The 16,419-nt window shown below is 45.0% G+C and overlaps 1 protein-coding gene across 1 annotated transcript in view; it reads right to left on the reverse strand.

Annotated features, from left to right (window-relative positions):
- LOXHD1 (lipoxygenase homology PLAT domains 1) overlaps positions 1-16,419 on the reverse strand; it is a 257,303-nt gene that overhangs the window by 80,074 nt on the left and 160,810 nt on the right. The window contains exon 29 of the mRNA XM_087885022.1: positions 4,071-4,233. Within this exon, the coding sequence (XP_087741148.1) occupies positions 4,071-4,233 (163 nt within the window). The remainder of the gene's footprint in view (positions 1-4,070; positions 4,234-16,419) is intronic.

A 16,419-nucleotide genomic window follows, 5' to 3' on the forward strand; every position in this document is an offset into this window, starting at 1 on the left:
TAAAAGAAAAAAAAAAGCCTCTGATGATCGTGTGGCTCAGCTGGGATCGTCAGAGGCTTTTCAAAGCATTTTTTTCTGCAACCTCTTGGCCGAAGAGGTGGTAAAAAAAAATGCTTTGAAAAGTCTCTGGCAACTCCCAGCTGAGTTTCCTGATCGGCAGAGAGGTATTTTTTTAAAAGCCTCTCTGACAATCCCAGCTGAGTTGCCTGATCGGCAGAGGCTTTTCAAAGAATTAGAAAAAATGCTTTGAAAAGTTTTTTTTTAAAAAAAAGTTGGCCATGCCCACCCAGTCACATTACCACCACCACCCACCAAGCCACACCCACAGAACCAGTAGTAACAAATTTTAGATTTCACCCCTGCAGTAAAGAATGCAGTCTACGAGAGTGGCTGACATGAGCTAAGTGTTTTTGTTGCTGTTTTTGTTGCTGTCGTTTTTATAAACAGGTAGTTGTTCTTTCTGCTCCTCAACCAGGAGTGAAATCCAGCAGGTTCTGACAGATTCTGGAGAACCGGTAGCGGAAATTTTGAGCAGTTCGGAGAACCGGCAAATACCACCTCTGGCTGGCCCCAGAGTGGGGTGGGAATGGAGATTTTGCAATATCCTTCCCCCAGGAATGGGGAGGGAATGGGGATTTTGCAGGATCCTTCCCCTGGAGTGGGATGGGAATGGAGATTTTGCAATATCCTTTCCCCCAGGAGTGGGGAGGGAATGGGGATTTTGCAATATCCTTCCCCTGGAGTGGAGTGGGAATGGAGATTTTGCAATATCCTTCCCCCAGGAGTGGGGAGGGAATGGGGATTTTGCAGGATCCTTCCCCTGGAGTGGGGTGAGAATGGAGATTTTGCAATATCCTTTCCCCCAGGAGTGGGGAGGGAATGGGGATTTTGCAATATCCTTCCCCTAGAGTGGAGTGGGAATGGAGATTTTGCAATATCCTTCCCCCAGGAATGGGGAGGGAATGGGGATTTTGCAATATCCTTCCCCTGGAGTGGAGTGGGAATGGAGATTTTGCAATATCCTTCCCCTAGAGTGGAGTGGGAATGGAGATTTTGCAATATCCTTCCCCCAGGAATGGGGAGGGAATGGGGATTTTGCAGGATCCTTCCCCTGGAGTGGGGTGAGAATGGAGATTTTGCAATATCCTTCCCCCAGGAGTGGGGTGGGAATGTAGATTTTGCAGTATCCTTCCCCTGCCTTGCCCACCAAACATATATATATCTGTTGAGAACCTCTTCAAAGATGACTCATAATCAAATAAATAACCTCAAAGGAAATAGGCATCTCTTCTCAATACTTCCACTTAAGGCTGGGTCCCCATTAACAGCATGTTAATACAGAGTTTGTTTTAACTGTAAGTTATTAAATAACCTCGTAGAAGAGCCGCTTAGACTTGTCTAGGGAGCTGCCAAGAGTCAACATTGACTGAAAGCTCACACCTGCATATAAAAGAACTCAGTCTGACAAATAAGAAAAAGATTCGCGCAAATTCTGATCTGTATTCTTATTTCTTTTTTTAATCTGCTGTTGCTATGCATCTTCATAATACCGTTAAAAACGTTGGGTATCAGAATAAACCAGGAATAAGTCAGGAAGCTGCAGACAAATTTATGTGTGTCTTTTTCTACCACACACATAGCTGCAATCATCCAGTCATTCGCACATTGTGATTTGCTCCCTAAAACTATGGTTTATTTCCATCTCCTTTATGGGTCATTCTAAGCCAAGAACATACAAATCACATTATAGTTTGGTTTCTATTTTTAGGGAGCGAAGGATTTGCATACCATTATGTGCCAAATTTGGTTCTCTGTGGATTCAGTGATGAAATGCTGTCCACGTAGAACAAACAGAAAACAACAACAACACAAGTTTATCACTGCTAGCAAAGAGTCATACCAGGGGTGAAATCCAGCAGGTTCTGACAGGTTCTGGAGAACCGGTAGCGGAAATTTTGAGTAGTTCCAAGAACCAGCAAACACCACCTCGGGCTGGCCCCAGAGTGGGGTGGGAATGGAGATTTTGCAGGATCCTTCCCCTGGAGTGGGGTGGGAATGGAGATTTTGCAATATCCTTCCCCCAGGAGTGGGGAGGGAATGGGGATTATGCAGGATCCTTCCCCTAGAGTGGGGTGGGAATGGAGATTTTGCAAAATCCTTCCCCCAGGAGTGGGGAGGGAATGGGGATTTTGCAATATCCTTCCCCTGGAGTGGGGTGGGAATGGAGATTTTGCAGTATCCTTCCCCTGCCATACATATCAAGCCACACCCACAGAACCAGTAGTTAAAAAAAAAAACTGGATTTCACCACTGAGTCATACTATTGGTTTTGATGGAAAAATTAGTCTACGTCTTTATAAAGCGTAACAAAATAACAGAGTCGGAAGGGACCTTGGAGGTCTTCTAGTCCAACCCCCTGCTTAAACAGGAAACCATATACAATTTCAGACAAATGGTTGTCCAATCACTTCTTAAAGACCTCCAGTATTGGAGCGCCCACAATTTCTGGAGGCAAGTTGTTCCACTGGTCGATTGCTCTCACTGTCGGGAAATTTCTCTTAGTTCTAGGTTGCTTCTCTCCTTGGTAAGTTTCCATCCCCCGTTGTTTTTTGTCCTGCCTTCGGGTGCTTTGGAGAATAGCTTGAAACCCCCCCTCCTCTCTGTGTCAACCCCTCAAATATTGGAACATTGGTATCATGTCACACATACCCTCTATCTTTCTTTTCATTAAACTAGACATCCCCAATTCCTGCAACTGTTGCTCATATGTTTTAGCCTCCAGCCCCCTAATCATCTTTGTTGCTCTTCTCTGCACTCTTTCTAGAGTCTCCATATCTTTTTTACATCATGGCGACCAAAACTGGATGCAGGATTCCAAGTGTGGCCTTACCAAGGCATTATAAAGTCATACTAACACTTCACGTGATCTTGGCATAATTATTTATTTATTTATTTATTTATTTATTTATTTATTTATTATTTAGTCTTATATGCCGCCCTATCTCCGAAAGATAGGGCGGCATATAAGAAAGGGCGGCTCACAACAATAAAACACACAAAATTCAATTTTTTTTTTTAAAAAAAACCCAATAAAACTATAAAAACCATTAAAATCCCCTCTAAAACCCCTTCAGTCTAAGCCGGCCAGGCGGAATAACCATGTTTTAAGGTCACGGCAGAAAGAGCGAAGGTCAGGGGCCACCTGGAGGCCCAGGGGGAGCTGATTCCACAGGGTAGGTGCGCCCACAGAGAAGGCCCGCTTGTTGTGGCTCTGTTATCTGAGCCTGTGTCATCGGCAGGAGAGGACTCCGAGAGTGAAGGAGAGGAGTTGGCAAGGCCTCCCTCTCCAGGACCCTCCTCTCTGGCAATGCCTTCGGTGTCCGCCGAAGGGCAAGAGATAGGGCCGGGGCCAAGCACGTCCACGCAGCCACAGATGGACAGTGATGAGGGTAATGAGTCTTGGCTGGATCCACGCCAGCGTCGCAGAGATAAGCACACGCAACAGAAGAAAAGGCGTGCCCGAGATTAGGCTGAGTCACTGGACCACACCCCACAGGATATAAAAGGGAGCGTGGTGGCCAGTCAAACCTTGTGACAAACAAAGCTGAAAGCTTCCACGCCATTCTGCATTGCCGGACTTTTTGCTATAGACTTTGCTGGATTATCTCTGGACTTGATTGACTTCGTAATTATTGAGCTGTTTCTTTTGATGTACCAGGAGTGGGGAGAAGTTATCTCTCCTCTTCGTAAATAATAAACTCTTGGCAGGCAGCCACTAGGTTGTTGCCAAGTTCCGTTATCATAAGGAAAAGGATTTTGCTGGCTGGTTTGGTCTTTAACTCTTGAACGTCTGTTGGTGTGTGTGGTTGGGGACAGAATACATTGTCTGGCCGATGGCACCCCAAGGAGGCTCTCCCTGTGGGAACACACAGGGCAATGGGGAGCAGTCGCTGGCCGCAGATCGTCCGCCAAATACCCCGGGCCTAAGCCATGTAGGGCTTTATAGGTGATCACCAGCATCTCATAATAGCTGAGAATACAGTTGATCTAAGACCGGGAAGTTGACTTACTTTCCAGTGAGTCATCAATTTCTTCATCAATCTGCTTCAGAGTGCCATCTTTCATTAGTTTTTCAGTAAAAATTCTGGATGGAACCAGTTCCTTCATAATTTCCCCATCGTCTTCAGATTTCGCCAGCCATTTTTCACATGGAAATGTGGTTTTCTCAGAACCCTGAAATCACAATATTTTTTTAAAAAAAAGACAACTATCTTTAGTAGTGAAATCTTTGCAACCCTCAGGATTTATTCGTTCCTAAGGTGAAAGGACAGTGCAACAAATAGAACAGCATGAATAAATTCTATTTATTTCTAAAATGTGCGAGGCCTTTTCTTTGGTGACACTCAGCGGGCTAGCAGCTTGTGGTGAGGGAAACACTTGGCTAGCTTCAGATTTTGTGTTCAGTTGTATTCAGGGGTGGGCTTCAAAAATTTTAGCAAGGGGTTCTCTGCCCGGGTGGGCGTGGCCATGGTGGGCATGGCCTGGTTGGCCTCCTGCACCACAGTGTGGGGGGAGCGTTTTTGCCCTCCCCAGGCTCCGGAGGCTTTTCTCGAGCCTCTGGGAGGGCGGAAATTTATTTATTTATTTGTTTGTTTGTTTTAATTTGTATACCGCCCTTCTCCAGCAGGACTCAGGGCAGTGAACAGCCAGAATAAAAACAGAACATACAAAATTTAAAAACAGTTTTAAAAATAATTAAATATTTTTGGCCACAATTTAAAACAACCCAATTAAAATCAATTCAATTTAACCGAAACAGTGGGATCAAGCCAGGCCAAAATGGCCTCCCCCGGCTCCAGAGGCCCTATGGAGACCAGAAACGGGCCCGTTTCCGGCCTTCCCGAACTACTTCCAGTAGGCCCGTTTTTCACCCTCCCCGAGCCTCCACATGCGCCCTGCATTTACCTGCATCCAAAACGTCCCACGTGGGGACTCCTGGGAGGGGAGGGGAGGGCGGAGCCAGCCAGGAGTGGGATTTTGGGGTTCTCCGAACTGCACAGAATCTTAGCAAGAGGTTCTCCCGAACTCCTGTGAACCCCCAGCAGCCTACTCCTGGTTGTATTGTACTTTTTTGGGATTTTAGAAGAGCACGTGCAAAAGGCCCAATGTACTTTGCAAAACATTGTTGCTTAGTATGATACGTAAAGAAAATTCATAGTTGCTTGTTCAGTAAAGCATGGTAATTCAGAAACAGTTTCTAATTCACATTTAAAAATAATATACAGGTGACTGTTTAGCAGTGGTGGGTTCCTTCTGGTTCGGTCCGGTTCGGCCGAGCCGGTAGCAGTGACGATATGACGTCACCAAACCGGTTCTCCCCCCCCGCCCTTCCACCCCCCCACCCCCACGTTATTCTTACCTTTTATTTGGTCCCACCCCCAATCTATTGCTGCCTCCTGAGTCCCAGCTGATGACTAGAGGGAAAAAAACTGTTTAAACTCTTGCCGTGGGGCTTCAAAGGGCCGTCCTACAGCTGATCAGTGTTAAAAGCAAACAAATGAGTCGGGTCGTAAGTGTGAGGACTGGTCATAAGTGCGAGGACCTTCCAGAAATGACTCTGACCAGCTAGCCACGCCCACCTGGTCACATGACCTCCAAGCCACACCCACAAAATAAGCCACGCCCACAGAACCGGTAATAAAAAAATTTAGAACCCACCCCTGGGTAAAACCTTCAGAAACAGTTTCCAATTCACATTTGAAAATAATATACAGGTGACTGTTTAGTGACTGTTCAAAATTACAATGGCACTGAAAAAAGCAACTTACGACCATTTTTCACACTTATAACCGTTGCAGCAATCCCCCATAGTCATGTGATCAAAATTTCGAAACTTGACAACTGATTCGTGTTTCTGACGGTCGCAGTGTCCCAGGATCACGTAATCTCCTTTTGTGACCTTCTGACAAGCAAAATCAATGGGGAAGCCAGATTCATTTAACAACCGGATGACTAATTTAACAATGGCAGTGATTCGCTTAATAACCGTGGCAAGAAAGGTCGTAAAATGGGGCAAAACTCACTTAACAACTGTCTTGCTTAGCAACAGAAATTTTGAGCTCAATCGTCATAAATTGAGGATTATCTCTACAGGGAGGTCCCAATTAGTACGGTTAAGAATCCCACAAAATGGTTGCATTATTTGAATTTTGACAATTCTAAGTGATATTTCTTTGGAAAAATAGGGTGTTTGGTTCAGCACAATAAAAATATGGCAATTAAAATGCTTACAGATAATCGTTATATGTTTATTAATGAAGTACCCATATAACACTAAAAGAGGATAAACCATATCCAAAACATATCTATTGTCTACTGTCTTCAATTTACGACCACAATTGAGCCCGGCATTTCTGTTGCTAAAGTGAAACGTTTGTCCCATTTTATGACTCTTCTTGCCACAGTTGTTAAGTGAATCACTGCACCTGTTAGATTAGTAACCCGGTTGTTAAGTGACTTTGCTTGTCAGAAGGTCACAAAAATGTGATCGCATGGCCCCGTCATAAATATGAGCCAGTTGCCAAGCATCTGAATTTTCATCTTGTGACCACGGGGATGCTGCAATGGTCATAAGTGTGAAAAATGGTCATAAATCACTTTTTGGTGCTGTTGTAACTATAAATGGTCTGTTGTAAGTCTACCTGTATTCTGCTCTTGTACTTCAAAATTAACATCTTTACTGAGCTTTTCTTGAACAGAACTTTCCTTGTCTCCATATTGCACAAATGATGATTAATGTCTAACATCCCATTCTGAACTGTGTATGCATTAGAAAATATCCCGTGTATGCTAGCCTTATAATTGAATTTTAGCTTATATTAAACACGGCCTGTTATCAACTTATACACTACGCTAAACAGAAGTTCATACTATTAAACCTGCGCTGATTATGACTTATGTGTACAATAAATACAACATCAGTCGCAAACATCATTTGGTTATAATTTCAGTAGGATATTAAAGAGAGAGAAAATTGGTCACAGCTAAGGCTGGGAAATTCTGACTGCTCATCAGCAGGCATGAAAAGGATAAAAGATGAATCTATAAAGTTGTTCTCCAATTTCTGCTATTCCCAAATCATCCCACATATCTTGTTTTCTCTAGCTGGTAGGAATCCAGATGATTCATAGGGGAGAGATCCCACGATCCTGTCAGCTGTTAAAACATGAGGTCTGTCTAGTTTAATGAAAAGAAGGACTAGGGGAGACATGATAGCAGTCTTCCAATATCTCAGGGGCTGCTACAGAGAAGAGAGAGTCAAACTATTCTCCAAAGCACCTGAGGGCAGGACAAGAAGCAATGGGTGGAAACCAATCAAGGAGAGAAGCAACCTAGAACTAAGGAGAAATTTCCTGATAGTTAGAACAATTCATCAGTGGAACAACTTGCCTCCAGAAGTTGTGAATGCTCCAACACTGGAAGATTTTAAGAAGATGTTGGATCACCATTTGTTTGAAATGGTATAGGGCCGAACATATGGCACACATGCCACAGGTGGCACACGGAGCCATATCTGTGGGCATGTGAGTGCTGCCCTAGCTCAGCTCCAGCATGTGCCGGCCAGGTGATTTTCGGGCCTTTTGGGCCCATTGGAAGTCGGGAAATGGATCGTTTCCTGCCTCCGGAGGGCCTCTGGGGGGTGGGGAAGGCTGTTTTCACCCTCTCCAGGCTCCAAGAAAGCCTCTGGGTGAAAAATGGGTGAAAAATGGGTCTTCCGGGCCCACCAGTAACCTTTCTGCCATTGCGTGCCAAAAGCGGGGGGTGTCGCACACACATGTGTGGGGGTGCGGAGCGCAGGGGGCATTGAATTATAGGTATGGGCACGCACGCGACCCCCCCCCAGCTCCCCCCGCTTTTGGCACGCAACAGGTTAGCCTGTGGAATGAGCTACCTCCTGGAATACGACTGATCCCGGACCTCCGCGCTTTCCGAAAGGCCCTGAAGACTTATTTATTCCAACAAGCTGGCCTAGCTTAAATGGTTTTAATGGGGTTTTTAAATTTTAGATTTTATTGATTCTGGGTTTTAAATTGGGAACTTTTCGATTTTGCAGATTTGGGCTTTTAAATTGGAAATGCCGATGATTTAATTTATTTTAGTTTTTTCTTAACTTTTGTACGATATGTGTTTTAAGTTTGGCTGTCCACCGCCCTGAGTCCCCCTGGGGAGAAGGACAGTATATAAGTTGAATGAATGAATGAATGAATGAATGAATGAATGAATGAATGAATGAATGAATGAATAAATAAATAAATAAATAAATAAATAAATAAATAAATCACTGGTATAGGGTTTCCTGCCTGAGCAGGCGGGATGGACTAGAAGATCTCTAGGGTCCCTTCGAACTCTGCTATTCTGTTATCATCTCCGGGACTAGGGAATACATGATATTACTATGGAGCATTTCCATTCTGAGAGGTGAGCTTGTTCTCCTCTAGGAAATATTGGTGATTTCTTCCGTCCGAATCACCATGTCCCCGCTCCAGATTTTTTCCCCCCTTCTTGTGTGTTTGATCTGAATAAAGCAGGAGCTGCTCAGATGCTCCAGTAGGCTTCTCTCTGCAGCCATATTCATTACGACCGAGGCAATGCAATTAGTGGCATAGAGAAATGTGGCTTTAGCCCTCTGTAGTTGAGGCGGTTTCTCCTGCCAGATGCTTTCAATTTAATCTGACCTCATCTCTCCCCACACACACACATATACACACAGACACATTGACATGTCTGTTCACAATCTAATCAGGTAGCACAATTTTCAGAGGCCTTGGCAGCTGAACGCTATATCATGACCGGGTGTAATTTCCTGTGGCGTGATTATGACACCATTGTGCAGCCTTGGGCTTGTCTCTCTCTCTCTTCCACCCTTCCGTTGCATGCTTAAATCAGGGAGTTCAGACAGATTAGGCGTAGCTAATAGCAACATTCGGTTTCATCCTGTTTAATGAGGTTTTTCAGTGAAAGAGTCTGGCAGGAGGGGCGCAGAGGAAACGCTGGTCGGCTTGTGGCCACGAGCAGCTGTCCAGGGTCCTGAAATTAATCTGTCCACAAGGGAAGACATCATCGGTTTCCAGATACAGGACTCTTTATTACTTCTAATCATGGGAGAGCAGAATAATAAGAGTTGGAAGGGACCCTGGAGGTCTTGTAGTCCAACCCCTTGCTCAAGCAGGAGACCCCATACAATTTCAAGGCAAATGGTTGTCCAATCTCATCTTAAAAATCTCCAGTGTTGGAGCACCCTCAGCTTCCGAAGGCAAGCCATTCCACCGACTAATTTTTTTTTTTTTTGCTTTGATTTATATGCCGCCCTTCTCCGGAGACTCAGGGCGGCTTACAATGCGTTAAGCAATAGCCTTCATACTTTTATATATTTATACAAAGTCAGTTTATTGTCCCCACAATCTGAGTCCTCATTTTGCCTACCTTTGAAAGGATGGAAGGCTGAGTCAACCTTGAGCCTGGTGAGATTTGAACTTGCAGTAATTGCAAGCAGCAGATGTTAATAACAGTGCTTTAGTCCACTCTACTACAGGCTCTAATTGTTCTCACTGTCAGGAAAAGTCTAGCTTGTTTCTCTCCTGGATTACTTTCCATCCATTGCTTCTTATCCTGCCTTCAGGTACTTTGGAAAATAGGCTGACTCCCTCCACCTGGCTCAATAGTAGTAACTGCAAGTGGGATCCTGGAGTCCTAGTGGACAATAACTTGCATATGAGCCAGCAGTGGCTGCAACCGCCAAAAAAGCCAATACAGTCCTAGGCTGCATAAATAGAGGGATAGAATGAAGATCACGTGAAGTGTTAATACTACTTTATAATGCCTTGGTAAGGCCACACTTGGAATACCGTATCCAGTTTTGATCGCCACGATGTAAAAAAAGATGTTGAGACTCTAGAACAGGGGTCTGCAACCTTAAATACTCAAAGAGCCATTTGGACCCGTTTCCCACAGAAAAGAGAACACTGGGAGCCACAAAACCTGGGTGGGTGCGGCCAACTTGATGTCACTCACTTCCACCGGTCACATGACCCCCCCTAGCCACACCTACCCAGCCAGTCATTAGGGCAGAGAACCAACTGCCCCCAGAGATAAGGAGAATCCAAGACCTCGGTGCCTTCCGCCGTGCCCTTAAAACCTTCTTTTTCCAGCAAGCCGGGCTGGCCTAACACTTTTAAAAATGTTTTTAATTGTCTGTTATTGTTTTTAATCATGGGGCCAAATTTATATATATCTTTTTAATTGTATTTTAATGTTTGTAGTTAATTTTTTTATCAGGGCGGTATACAAATTTAAAAATAAATAAATAAATAAACCAGTTGTTAAAAAACACTGGGAACCACAAAATCCTTTTGACATCTCTCTCTCTCTCCCTTCCCTCCTCCCCTCCTCCCTCTCTCTGTATCTCTCTGTCTCTGCCCTGGCTGCTTCTCCATCCCCCGCCGTAGCCCTTATCTTCTCAGGCCAAGCAAGGAGTGACTGGGAGGGGAGGGAGAGGGGCAGGGCCAGCCAGTGGTGGGATCATGTCACCAAAGAGCCACATGCGGCTCCGGAGCCGTAGGTTGCTAACTCCTGCTCTAGAAAGAGTGCAGAGAAGAGCAACAAAGATGATTATGGGGCTGGAGGCTAAAACATATAAAGAATGGTTGCTGGAATTGGGTATGCCTAGTTTAATGAAAAGAAAGACTAGGGGTGAGATGATAGCAATGTTCCAATATTTAAGGGGCTGCCACAAAGAAGAGGGGATCAACCTGTTTCCCAAAGCACCTGAAGGCAGGACAAGAAGCAACGGATGGAAACCGTTAGGATATGGTTTGAGCCTAACAAGTTGTCCAGGCAATATATGTGTTCTGTAACTTTAATATGAATATGTATTGTGTGACTTTAAGGTTTTACTGCTGATTCATTGTAATGCTGAGTCATGCTGTAATTAGTTGGGAACGTATTTAAGAAAGGTACTGTAAAGTATTCAGTTGATGATAAGCTACCATTGTGTGTGGAGTTGCGATCATTGTGCTATCATCGGTTGGATGGATCTGCTACCATTGTGGTTTGTGAACCAGAGTGAGTTTGTTATTCTAACCAACTACTGTTTGTGTGGTAAGAAGATTTTTGTGTCACTGGACTGATTTAACTGGCAAAGACTTGGATTGATTTATTATTATTATTATTATTATTCAAATTTCTATACCGCCCTTCTCCTTTCGGACTCAGGGCGGTGAACAGCCAAAATAAAAACATTTATACATAAATACGATTAAAAATAGATTTAAAATAATTAAATTTGGCCCATAGTTTAAAATTTATCAATTTAAAATCCATATCAAAATTTAAAACCAACCATAAAATCATAAAATCAAGAGAGACCGGCTAACTGAAAGAGATGAGTTTTTAGGGCCCGACGAAAGGTCCGGAGGTCGGAGATCACTCGTATCTCTGGGGGTAGATTGTTCCAAAGGGTAGGTGCCACCACAGAGAAGGCTCTCCTCCTGGGGGTCACCAGCCGGCATTGTCTAGCCGACGGCACCCTGAGGAGGCCCTCTCTGTGGGAGCGAACTGGCCGGTGGGAGGCAATTGGTGGCAGAAGGCGGTCCCGTAAGTACCCCGGCCCTAAGCCATGGAGCACTTTAAAGGTGGTCACCAACACCTTGAAGCGCACCCGGAAGTCCACCGGAAGCCAATGCAGCTCACGCAGGAGAGGAGTCACATGGGAGCGCCCAGTCACTCCCATAATCCCCCGCGCGGCCGCATTCTGCACCAGTTGGAGCCTCCGGGTGTACCCCAAGGGGAGCCCCATGTAGAGAGCGTTACAATAGTCCAGACGAGAAGTGACGAGTGCTTGAGTGACTGTGCGTAGGGAGTCCCGATCCAGAAAGGGGCGCAACTGGCGTATCAGGCAAACCTGATAAAAAGCCCCCCTGGCCACGGCCGTCAGATGCCCTTCTAAGGACAGCCGTGCATCCAGGAGGACGCCCAAGTTGCGGGCCCTTTCCGTGGGGGCCAATGATTCACCCCCAATAACCAGCGATGGCGTCAGCTGGCTATACCGGGACGCCGGCAGCCACAGCCACTCGGTCTTGGAAGGGTTGAGTCGAAGCCTGTTTCTCCCCATCCAGACCCGCACGGCCTCCAGGCACTGGGACATCACTTCCAAGGCATCGTTGGGATGGTCTGGGGTGGAGATGTACAGCTGAGTATCATCAGCGTACTGATGGAACTCCACCCCAAAACCACGGATGATCTCACCCAGCGGCTTCACATAAATGTTGAACAGGAGGGGCGAGAGGACCGACCCTTGTGGCACCCCACAAACAAGGCGCCTCGGGGTCGACCGCTGCCCCCCTGTCAACACGGATTGCGACCGGTCGGAGAGATAGGAGGAGAACCACCGCAAAACGGTGCCCCCCACTCCCAGTCCCTCCAGCCGGCGCAACATGATACCATGGTCGATGGTATCAAAAGCCGCTGAGAGGTCTAACAGGACCAGGATAGAGGAGTAACCCCTATCCCGAGCCCTCCAGAGATCATCCACCAACGCGACCAATGCCGTTTCCGTGCTGTACCCAGGTCTGAAACCAGACTGGAGCGGATCCAAATAGACAGCTTCATCCAGGTACTGTGGAAGCTGTCGCGCCACCACACTCTCAACAACCTTCGCAATAAAGCGAAGGTTGGAGACTGGACGATAGTTAGCCAAAACAGCCGGATCCAGGGATGGCTTCTTGAGGAGAGGCCTCACCACCGCCTCTTTCAAGGCGGCCGGCAGGACACCCTCACTCAAAGAAGCGTTGATAATTCCCTGGAGCCAGCCTCGTGTAACCTCCCGGGAAGCCAGCACCAACCAGGAGGGACACGGGTCCAATAAACATGTGGTGGCGTTCAGCCATCCCAAGATCCTGTCCACGTCCTCGGGAGCCACAGGATCGAACTCCTCCCAGATAACATTCTCAAGGCCTGCCTCAGTCATCTCGTCTGAACTAACCCAGTCAGTGGCCAAGTTTTCCCGAATCTGAGTTATTTTATCATCCAGATACTGTACAAAATCCTCAGCTCGGCCCTTAAAGATTATGAGATTGTTTTTTCACTATAAAGTAAACTTTGCATAGTTAAGGGTTTTTCAGTGGGTGAGACAAAATTGATATTGTATATGGTGACAGCAGCTAGGTTACTGATTGGTCAATATTGGAAAAGGGATGTTTTGCCTACTATTGAAGAATGGACTTTGAAGGTGGCCAGTTTTGCAGAAATGGCGAAGATATCAGCATACTTAAAAGACCGGACTCAAGAGACTTATGCATGGGAGTGGAAGAAATGGATAGACTATGTGCAGAACAAATACCAAACTAGGAAGTACCAGATAGTTTTTACTTGAATGTTGTGTAGAAATGTATAGTATATGGGGGGGAGAATAGTTCAATGTTGTGTAGAAATGTATAGTATATAGGGGGTAGAATAGTTCAATGTTATGTAGAAATGTATAGTATATAGGGGGGGAGAATAGAAGGGCGGTAAAGTATGATATAATAATATGATTTAGCTGAATGTTGTGTAGAAATGTATAGTATACAGGGGGTAGAATAGTTCAATGTCATGTAGAAATGTATAGTACACAGGGGGTAGAATAGATGTGTGGTAAGATATGATGACACAATATGATTTGGATTTGGATTTCACCTTGGGGAAGTCATGGGAGGAGGGGAGGGTTAGGGAGGGTTAGGGAAGGAAAGGGGGGGGAAATGGGGAAAAATTTGTATTTGTAAAACTTTTTCAATAAAAAAAAAGTAAACTTTTGATAAACCAGTTTGCACATCTATTATTCATTGCTCTCAGTAACATTTCTCTGGGCTCTACACTCTGCTGGTTGGTAACACAACAACAATATCCTTAACAGAAACTAATCAAGGGGAGAACCAACCTAGAACTAAGGAGAAATTTCCTGACAGAACAACTAATCAGTGGAATGACTTGTCTCCAGTCACTGCTAGAGGTTTTTAAGAAGAGATTGGACAACCATTTCTCTGAAATGGTATAGGTTTCCTGCTTGAGCAGGGGATTGGACTAGAAGACCTCTAAGGTCCCTTCCAACTCTGTTATTCTCTGTTGAGCAGCCCCTCAAATATTGGATGGCTGCTATCATGTCACTCCTAGTCCTTCTTTTCTCCAAGCTGGCCATACCCAATTCCTGCTTCCGTTCTTCATATGTTTTACCCTCCAGTACCCTAATGATCTTTGCTGCTCTTCTCTGCACTCTTTCTAGAGTCTCAACCACCTTCTATATTGTGGTGACCAAAAGCACCTACCTTTTTCTTTCTACTTTCCAGATCACAGCAGAGAGCAGCACTTAGCTGTCTTTGGAAAACCCCTCACAATGCTTTATCAGATCACCCCGAGCTGAGAAACTATCTGGAAATCTGGGAGCCGCAGACTTAGTCTGGGAAGTTAGAAGTTGGATAACTTCCTTGGAAGAAAACTACGAGAAACCATTTCCATACGATTGCCAAGAAGAGTCTTTATAGCTATCGTAAAAGTGGCCAACGATAAAACCAAGTGTTGAGATCGAAGATGGATTTATTGTTCCTTTTTTTGGGGGGGGGTATGCTTCTGTTCTTGCACTTCGAGAAAGAAAATTGTTATGGTTGCTGTTAGTGTTATATAATTATCGCTATTACAAGACGAGGACTGAGAACCAATTGGTGGGGGGCGGGGAATGCTGGAATTATCAAGGGAAGGTATCTTCTCAAATATAATTTGAGATAAAAGCCCCGATGGTTTTCTCTAGCATCTGTTGTGACAAAAAGACTTGGCTGCAAATTCCATCCTTACTTTCTGTGATTTCCTTCACATTTATTCCTGCTTTGGTATCAGTGCAAGCATTCCCCCCCCCCCCGCCAACATACTTTTTTTGAGCATCTAGAGCAGTGGTGAAATCTAAAATTTGTTACTACCGGTTCTGTGGGCCTGGCTTGGTGGGGGGGTTAATGTGACTGGGTGGGCGTGGCCAATTTTTTTTTTTTACTTTTAAAACCATTTTTTCTACAATCTCTCTCTCTCTCTTTTTTTTTTAATTTGATTTATATGCTGCCCTTCTCTGGAGACTCAGGGCGGCTTACAATGCGCTAAGCAATAGCCTTCATACTTTTGTATATTTTATACAAAGTCAGCTTATTGCCCCCACAAACTGGGTCCTCATTTCATCTACCTTAGAAAGGATGGAAGGCTGAGTCAACCTTGAGCCTTGGAGAGATTCGAACCAGCAGAAATTACAGGCAGCTGTGTTAATAACAGGGTGCGTAGACCACTGTACTATCAAGGCGAAGAGGTTGTAAAAAAAATGCTTTCAAAAGGCTCTGACGATCCCAGCTGAGTTGCCTGATCGTCAGAGGGTTTTTTAAAAACCCTCTGCCAATCAGGCAACTCAGCTGGGATCGTCAGAGCTTGGATCGTCAGAGGCATTTAAAAGAAAAAAACTTTTTTCTTTTAAATGGCTCTGACGATCCAAGCTGAGTTGCCTTGATCGGCAGAGCCATTTAAAAGAAAAAAAGCCTCTGATGATCGCGCAGCTCAGCTGGGCATGGGGGGGGCAGGGATTTTTGCTACCAGTTCTCCGAACCACCCGCCTCCATTGCTACCGGATCGGGCGATCCGGTCCAAACCGGGAGCATTTCACCCCTGATCTAGAGCCACTATCTTTCTTATCCAATTCTCGTCTCCAACCTGCCTCAGATTTCTGACTGTTGCTGACTTTAAAGGATCCTCAGAAATCCATTCCTGAGTTCCCCTTCTTCACAGACATGCTTTTCACTCAAGTTCCCGTCTCGCTGCCAGTGGCAGTTACGGCATCAGACCAAGGAGCTCAGAGACAATAGCCATGGGATTGCCAGCTTCTCTCCTCCCTGATGTGTTTGAGTGTGTACAGGTAGGTGTTGACTTACGACCACAATGGAGCCCCAAATTTCTGTTCCTAAGCGAGACAGTCGTTAAGCGACAGTTGTTACTTTCTTTCCAGGTTGTAAAATTGTTAAGGGAATCGCTGCAGTTGTTACACTTGGTAACTTGGCTGTTAAGTGAATCTGGGTTTCCCATTGAATTTACTCATCAGAAGGTCGCAAAGAGTGATCACATGAGCCCAGGACACTGCAACCATCATAAATATGAGACAAGTACCTGAATTTTGATCATGGAACCGTGGGGATCCTGCAACGGTTGTAAGTGTGAAAAAGGGTCATAAATCACATTTTTCAGTGCCATCGTAACTTCGAAAAATCATGAAATGAATGGATGTAAGTCAAGGAGTCAACCTGTTTAAGAATAGAATAGAATAGAATAGAATAGAATAGAATAGAATAGAATAGAATAGAATAG

Source organism: Pantherophis guttatus, chromosome 2, assembly GCF_059756535.1.
Source record: "Pantherophis guttatus breed Tessera chromosome 2, ASM5975653v1, whole genome shotgun sequence".
Lineage (NCBI taxonomy): Eukaryota > Metazoa > Chordata > Lepidosauria > Squamata > Colubridae > Pantherophis > Pantherophis guttatus.